The 9,445-nt window shown below is 35.9% G+C and overlaps 1 protein-coding gene across 1 annotated transcript; it reads left to right on the top strand.

Annotated features, from left to right (window-relative positions):
• Positions 1-1,791: 1,791 nt before the first annotated feature.
• LOC144452313 (uncharacterized) lies at positions 1,792-7,075 on the top strand. The gene is made up of 2 exons (XM_078143385.1): positions 1,792-2,017; positions 5,570-7,075. The coding sequence occupies exons 1-2, from the start codon at positions 1,815-1,817 to the stop codon at positions 5,742-5,744; spliced, it is 378 nt and encodes a 125-aa protein (XP_077999511.1). The 5' UTR covers positions 1,792-1,814; the 3' UTR covers positions 5,745-7,075.
• The last annotated feature ends 2,370 nt before the right edge of the window (positions 7,076-9,445 follow it).

Raw genomic sequence — 9,445 nt, forward strand, 5'->3', positions numbered from 1 at the left:
CAAAGGTTATACCATACATTGTTGAAACAGTTACTAATTTCTAACCCAAATACACAGTTAACAGAATTGTTTTGTAACAAATATGTAAGTGGGCACAGAGGGCGTATGACTATGAGATTACCATTATTGGAGGAGTGCATGTGAGGGAGTGTGTGTTCGTTAGCTGTGGAGAAATGGTACATGGTGAGACTCTAGTGAAAGTGTTTTGCTCGTATGGGGGCAAACTGATATCTTGGCCGTACTTAGAGCGCGAGCGAGGTTTGGGTTGCAGGTAGCTGAACATCGAATAAAAAAAGGCACACAACAGAAGAAAATACCCTCAAAATCACAATCGTGTTTTGGCGGTGACTTTTTAAGTTTTAGTGTTTAACCCGTTAGGTGTGGGTTAAACACTAAAACTTAAAAAGTCACCAAAACAGTCACCAAAACAGACGAAAAAACCCTCAAAACCGCAGCAAGACGCTACAATTATTGCAGCTAGCAGCTAAGTATGTATGTTCGACGTTCATGCAGGGGGTACTAGTGGTACATATGTACATAAATAGATTTTAATATGGACATAAAAACACTCTAGTATGCAGTCACATCATACATGTACATATAGAGTCTTCTTAAACTTCCTTAAATAAATATGCCATGAATATTATAAAGTCATACTTTACCTGTAAATACATGTAATTACCAATAAGATGTAGTTGATTCCATATGTATTGTAATTTGTAAGCTTTTCCTTTCTGTTTGTTGGAATTCTTATGTGTTTTAAACTTCCTTGTAAATGATGACAACATGAGCACCTCAGTATTTCTAAATTCTGGAGTAGGAAGAGTGAATCAAATATATGGGTGGTTGAGCACAAAGCAGTTTTGTATGGGTTTCAAATTCTGTGATGAAATAGACAATTCTTTCTGTCACAATGACTGGATCTTCAGGCTGTCTAGTTATGTCTAGTCTGTTCAATGTCTTCCTGTTTGTGTTTCTTTTTCTATCTTAATCTCAAACAGTGCATTTCTAGAAGTGTTGACCTCCCACGCTGCCACACTGTTGGACTGACCTGTCGATCTGTCTGGCTCTGTATAGATCTAAGATGTCTATTTTCTGACATACATGCACATATACACATTCTATTCCCCCCTCGCCTCCCCCCCTCTCTCTCTCTCTCTCTCTCTCTCTCTCTCTCTCTCTCTCTCTCTCTCTCTCTCTCTCTCTCTCTCTCTCTCTCTCTCTCTCTCTCTCTCTCTCTCTCTCTCTCTCTCTCTCTCTCTCTCTCTCTCTCTCTCTCTCGCGCTTCCCCCCCTGATAATCAAGTTTAGAAAATTTCTCTTAGGCCTAATAAAAGTAATTGTTTGGTTTTTCACTGCTGACCTTAAACTATTTTTACATGTTCGAGAGAAAAAAATCACAAAAATTGTGAAGTCTCATCAGAAATGAGGAAATAGTGTATTCAGAAACTGACATCATCTTAATCCAATCTGTAACAACTTTACATCTGATGAGAAGAAACCAATATAACACAGACGGTTTTGAAAACAATGGAAAACATAACTACTTGAACTTAGAGACACTCGCGCATGAAAAAAATGAAATAAAAGTGCTACCTACCCCACCTATTCTAAAATTGAGCGTAATCGGAACCACACAATTTTTTTTACTAGGCCTTTAATCATAGGATAAGAAACTAATAACTCATTTTTAGTACTTGTAATACAGTCAGTTCAACATGTAAGAAGAAGATGAAAGTAGTCATGTGTTTTAGGCTAATTTGTCTGTGAATGTGTTTCAATCTGTAGGTATATGCTTGTGACCTTACTTGTGGTATGCCTAATCTGGGATCTGGTATTTCACCCGTTACTATGACAAATACAGAAAGATATATCATATTCTTCAAGAAAGATAATAAATTTGCCAGACTACTCGGAGACAGGGTGAAAAGCGTGGTAGCTGAATTTGTTCACCACGAATCCTTTCAGGGATATATAATTTACAAGATATTGGAATCATCTGGAAAACCTCTCGAAAAGTAAGTAGTTTCTATGGTTACACCAAGTTTGTCGGTTTAAAATGTATGGCTTTGAAACATTGTAAATATGAACACTTAATGCAAAGACAATGCTACAGTAACTTAAAAAAGTAGAACAGTATTATTTGTGGAAAGTTGGGAGGGGTAATTACACATGAAGAATACACATCCAGCCAGACCTAGAAAGATACACTCTTTTTGTAGTGAGTATCCCTCAGGGGTTATGCTAGACTTTTAAAGCAGTGAGTCCTAGGGACCCATCACTGCTCAAAATATGGGATCTCTCAAAAACATAACAAAATATGCATAAACCTTAATAATAAACTCACAAACACATGTACAGTGTGTTAATAAACACCTTTTAGTTTCAATGCATTTGTTGTTACTTGTACAGTCATTGATCAATAAAATACATACTAAAACTAAAGTTACATACTTCAAGTTTCAGCCAAGCTTGAGTTGTCCTAATTTACATAATTAAAGTTCATGATACAATCAAAGTCATCATAAATTCACAAACAAGTAGTTACACATATGGCCAAAGAAAAAGTTAAAAGGCCAGAGTATTTCTTACTTCTCAACATTAGCACCACTAAGAAAATATCTCATTACTGAATTTGTTTTTTTACATATCAATTTTTTTCAATCGGTGTATTCAATTATTTTTCTTAAGAAAGATGACAATATTTCAAACTAAATGTTCCCAGATGTAGAGTTAATTGTGTACACTTACTACGTGAATATGGCATGATTGGCCAAAATCTCATATGAGAGACTTACATGTAGTACAGTACTATACTATTGGGATGCCAAAATCTTGTGATACTTTTGCCGTGGTCTTGGAAAATGCATTCATTCCCATAGGTCAGAAACTTCACGATATACAATATCCAACTCTTAAGTAAAAGTGTTTTTAGAGTAAAATTGAACATGAAACTAATGATAGGTATATGATTCTGTTATACTCTTTTGATGTATAACAGAATACCCATTGAAAGTCTATAATCACACATTATACTGTACCAGGTCCGTCACTTCACACTTCTTCTGTGTAAATAGTAGAGCATTTGTCAATATTTTAATGATGGGTCGTCTACATTGTTCTTTTCACAAAGATTTTTATAATTTCATTGTCTTTTGAAGTAAATTAATAATGCATGTATGGGCAGACAAAATTTGATGACAATGTCGTTGCTAAATTGATTGAGACTAAGATTTTAGTGGGTCCCAGGCACTCAATGCAAGGGTGAAAATTGAAGTGGGTCCCATTGAAACATATTGCGTTCGACACATGGAATAACTTGTTAACGTGAACCCTGCATTTCAAATTGATAGAGTATTGCTCATAATATTTGATGAGATAGCTCAGTACAAATGATAATATGATATAGGATAAAGTAAGCCTTCCATCAGGTAATGAAATTGTGTGCTGTTAAGAAAGGGTGTCATTTTTAGCACAACTGAACTGATAAGGTACAGTAGTGCTATAGGCATGGCCAAGTGTCTGTCTGTCTGTCTGAGTGTGTATCAAAGATCACTGGGCCGATTGCCATGATGTTTGGTGGGTATATTACCTTGGTTGTCTAGTCACCCAAGTCACCATGTCCACACCCTTAGCAACAGTGAAGTGAATGCATATCACAAAGATAACAACAGGGATTGGTAGGTAAGTGATTAAAGATTCAAAAATGTTTGCAAATATGCCTAGCAACAGGACCATGCCCACAGCAACAGCTAAATTATGCTATATTCATCATCATTAATTAAAGTCGATTTCTTCAGTCCCCGACTGTCCTTCTTTCCATGTGGCAATCACATTCCTCTATTTCTGCCTGTTCCCATAGTCATTGATGTTTAATCCTATCTTTTTACATTGTCCTTCCACCATACTCTTCCATGTCAGCTTTGGCCGCCCTCTCCCTCTTTTTCCATCCACCTCTAGATTCCATGCCCTCTTCATTCCTTCTCTCTCATCTTTCCTCAGCACATGTCCACACCATCTCAGACAGCTACCTCTACAATTGACTGACATAGACCTAGCCATTTTACACCACATATCTTTCTAACCATAGCTCTCCTATGGATATTGGAAGGACCAACTACAACTACAAAGCACACACATATCTAGGAACAATAGAGTAACAACTAATAGAGATGATGAGACCGAGCTGACCATAAAGGCTACACAAGCCTGTGGTCAGAAAGAAACATAACGTTACATAAGGTAACTTTATTAGTTAATAGAGTCATCATTGGGTTATACAAAACCAAACCAAATGGGTGTCACGATTTCAATTGTGTTCTATGAATTCATAGTTGTATACCTTAAGATGTGGACAGATGTGGACAGTCGACCCTAGGTTAAGATGCCAACCATAAACATTTTTTTTACATTCTACCAAGATAAAATAGTGAGAATTTACTTCTATTTCCATGTAAAGTCAGTTCTTTTTAAAATCCCACCCCAGAGAAATCGATTCTTTGAAACATGTACCGGTAAGTTAAATTTATAGAGTACAGTCTGCATATTGTGTTTGTGTACTCCACCTATAATGTGTCTTCACTTATTTTTTTTATACCTCACCAAATTATCGCAGAAGTATTTTTACTCATGAGTATATGATCTTGTGACCCACCTACCCTATTTTCTGAAGCCATGTTATTTGCCTAAGTTATGACTTAAAAAAATGATAGCAAGTTGAATGAATTGAAATGGGAGTGATGTAAGAAAGGAAATTACATTTATCAATAGCATGTCTTACTGCACCAATGTTTACAAATGTGGAAAAAAAAGATGACATCTCATGGTACTAATAATACAATAACTTTGGATTGAATCATGGGCCTTTAAACAATAACTTTGGATTGAATCATGGGCCTTTAAACAATAACTTTGGATTGAATCATGGGCCTTTAAACGATAACTTTGGATTGAATCATGGGCCTTTAAACAATAACTTTGGATTGAATCATGGGCCTTTAAACAATAAAAATGATAACTATGGATTACAGGGAAATTGAAGTTGCCTTGGCTTTTCCTCATCATTCAGGTACATAACATTTTTTTCTTCACACTCAGACAACTTCATATGCAAAAATAAATAACTATAGAGATGCTGCATACAGTTTGAATGTAGAAATAGACATAATCATGTTCATTATCATTAAGAAACAAACAAATGAAGCCCTTAAAATCATCAAGTCCATGTGCAATCTGTTCATCAAAAGCCTTTTTCCACTGTACTGTAAAAGAATAGCAATACTAATTACTGAGTTAATGTAACTAGGTAAAGGAACCTTCTGTGTGTATTGTGTCTCTATTATTGTTAATCTAGAGTTGAAATGTGTCTATGCCCCCATAAGTGAATCCCCAATATCAGTTTCCCTGTAGATTGATTTGTACCTTGGTTAAAATTATTTCTATTCTATTCTAAATATGAAACAACAATTCAGCAAAATGTTCTGGTATTATTCTTTCATTTAGTCTGTTTTCTTTATCTTCTGTCATTTAGGCTAATTTGATTGGTTGTTTGTTTATTTGTCTATTTCAAGGTATTGTGAATGGGTGTTAGAAATGTTCTTCTCTGAGGGTGGCCTTCAACCAACTACAATACATATGGGTCACATCGCTGCGGAATTAGACAACGATGGTTATGAAGTAACTTACGCCGGATATCGAGATATACTTTATCTGCCAAAACAATCTAACACTGACAAAGATAAATGATATATAGACGATAAAATCTACATTGTGTTGCATTGTTTTCCTGCAAACAAGGATTTTATTAATATAGAAGTTATGGTGAGTTCTTGCAGTGCTGAAAATGGCAGTTTTACAGCCTCAGTATAGCAAAGTCTCTACGTCGAATTCCATGTGACTTCAATTGACCTTATCTGACCATGACCTCGATTCCCTTTCCTTGGGCCTCCACTGATCTGATTTCATGTCTACAATTCCATGGTGGGTATGTTAAATTCCTGGAGACAGAATGGAAATAATGCAGAACGTGGTAGCCATAATTGGATTATGTGACGTGAATGACATACATGATGATAACTGTGTTGGACAAATAGAAAATATTGATTGTTATGAGGATTGATAGCATCGAATGTGAGACTATAGTGTTATGGATATCATGGCATTTTCTAAACCTGGAGGACACTTGCAATGTGATTAAATATTAATGTTGCGTTTTGTTGAAAAGCTTATGTAACATAATGTTAAGAACACATTGTACTCAGACTAACTTCCATGACTCTTAGAACTGCTTCACATCTCATCCATTTTGTTTTGGTCACAAAACTTCGCTCTGGTACTCAATACAAAATATATCTGAAAGACTAATTTTCCCATATTCTTCAGTCCTGCCATCAATATATGCATCCACATCGGGTAGTCCCTATGTGTTGAATTATATAATTTCTAGCAATGCAATTTTGACAATCTATAGACTGTAAAATACACCATGTCATCCAATCCTAATCAGGCTTCTCTGATGTGGTATCTGACAGACTACGATGACATGATACATCATATCTTAATTAAGGACTAAACCATATTCTGAGGCGTTAGATTTACTGAAAACACAATGAAACAAACAGAGTGATTTATTGAATTGAAATTGTGTGGATTTAACTAACATAATAAATGTGTGTTTGTAATGAAACCTTTCTTCTCAGTTTCAACTCACAAATCGGATAATGTGATGCAGATGCAATGAATATGTCTTGCATTTAAATACGTCAACATAGAGGGCCCTATTAGTGACTTACACCTCCGTATCCTTACTTTGTCCACCCATAGACAGTGGAGGGGAAACTGTCTAGGGTCCACTGACAAGAAAAGTAATGTGCTTTCTCAAGAAGTATGTTGAGAAGTAAGATTTAGTCGTTTTGTGTATATGCTTTGCGAATGATAATCCTCAATCAGATTTTCTTTTGTAATACCACTTCCCAGGGACTTTAAAATTTCTATATTACATCCCAAGCCCAAGGGGCATAAGCTTACTGGAAAGCTAGTGTAAGTTGAGAGTTTCTAGGTTGTACTCTTCTATAAAAACGGAATAAAATGGCATTGTCACCATGCATATATATAGATCTTGAGTGAATGCTAATGTAGCATTGCTAGTGAATAAATTGAAAGGTTCTAGACTTACTCTGTGTGTATCACTGTGTCTGTCAGACTGACTGTCTGTCTCTCTGTCTTGTTTATGAGCATATCAAGAAATCACATTAATAGCTTGGAGCAAGGGAATGGATGCACTTACAAATAATAATTGACATTTGAAGTAAGATACTAACTAGTGAATGAGTTATAATTCTGACAGCAATATTCTGAATGGATTGAATGTAGTCAAGTATAAAGTGCTTTGGGATACCATAAAACAGAATTACAAGAATCAGTGCAGGATATGACAAAGGTATGAATCAGTTTCTCAGTTGCGGATCTTGTTATAAATATTTTGGAACAGGTGCAATACCATGTAAATGGAAAAAGGCTGAATGGCGTATGAACTTGTGGGGAGAGCAAAGGAGGCATGGAGAACAAAATTTTGACCAATATATATTCTCCTCAGCATCCTTCCCACCCCATGGTAAATTATTCTCATCCCCCAAAGTTAGCAGTAATCAATACAATTACAAGTGTACTGTAGGCAAAAATAAGTCTGTTTAGCTTTCTCTGTTATCTTTCATTTTGTCACTATAGAGGTCTCTCTTCAAATTGCCATTATAGAACTCCACTGATAAATATTACAGTTCATCCCTTCCTGTCCGACTGGTGCTTTGATCAACCAGTAACAGTCGGCATTATTGTCATAGTTCTGAAAACCATCACAATTCATACCAGTGATGGTACCAGATGAGTTAGTGAGGTAACTAGGTCCACATGCTGTTGTCTCTGTGTTTGGTTCATCTGTTGTTATAGTAGCGAATTCAATGACAACGTGACAGAGAACAAAGACAGAAATGCACAACTAGAAACCACAAATTACTAGAATATACATTTTAGGAATCTATTCAATGGACATAGAATTTAAAATTTCTAACCAATGGCATATGAATAAATAAAGTAAACATGACCATTCTTAGATGGAGTGATAGGTAGGTACATGAAGATGGGTAGATAGATTGAGAGAAATAATCGAGGTAGTCAAGACATACATACATACATACATACATACATACATACATTGTACATACATACATTGTACATACATACATACATACATACATACATACATACATACATACATGCATACATACATACATTATACATACATACATACATACATACATTGTACATACATACATACATACATACATACATACATACATACATTGTACATACATACATACATACATACATACTTGGTCACACACATACACACGGTCATATATATTAATGTCGCTCACCTCCTACTCCAACGTTACCACCAATACAAATGGAAACAATAAGCACAACTGCAGTTGCAATGCACCTACACTTAATCAACCTTACACAATGTATTAAATGTAGACTAGTATAAACTTTCCAACACAATCAATTTTAGAAAGCTGTGTCTAAAGCTTTCGTCCTTTCACTAAGGACTTCATCAGCTGAGAGAAGTCTTGTTGCTAGACCCCTTGGGTTATTCTGCTCACTGTGAAGGTGACTGAAGGTCGCTACTGAGGACGCTTGGGCATTCAGCCACCATTGCACCTTTCAGCTCAGATGCTAAGCGACCTTCGGTCACTTGTCATAATGGAAGAAAGCCCAAGCTAGGCAACAGACTGAAGTAATTACCATGCACTAAAACAAAGGTGTTAATTAATAGTTTGAAATAACGTGTGTGTGTGTGATATCAAAAATCTGTAATTCCAGAAGTACTTGGACGATTTGGCTGAAAATTTCAGGGGGATGTTTTTTGGGATGTACATTTCAAGTGATATTAATTCTAGAGGGCCAACTTGGAACTCTTGATTTACCTGGCACTTGACTTATTTTCTTGACCAATCACGTGGGGTTTCCCGTACCATGTCCCGCATTGTGGTCTCCACTTATGAAATTGGGTTTTAATACCTAGCGGGTATACTGGACATTGAAATTGTGATTTATGCCTATTTTATGCATGACTTTTCATTGGGCATGTAGTAATTTTTCCGCTTGTTTTGAGGCAATGAAAGTCAATAGACAATTGGATGGATCCTTTTTCAACAATTTTTTTCATTCTACCACCTCCCAGAACACACTGCACTTTCAGCCATGTAACTTTGTTTTGAAGGAGTCATGTTTACAATCAGAAATATGAAGTCAGAGCTGCTTAAAGCAATCTAGGCATATCAACGACATTCACATAGGTGGCGATCCCTGGAAAGTCAGTATTTCTATAGGTCTTTTTTGTGTTCTCTTTGTTTTTTTTAGCAAAACTGAATTGATAAGATTCAGTA

The sequence above is a fragment of the Glandiceps talaboti genome, chromosome 22 (genome assembly GCF_964340395.1).
Source record: "Glandiceps talaboti chromosome 22, keGlaTala1.1, whole genome shotgun sequence".
In the NCBI taxonomy this organism is placed as follows: Eukaryota; Metazoa; Hemichordata; class Enteropneusta; family Spengelidae; genus Glandiceps; species Glandiceps talaboti.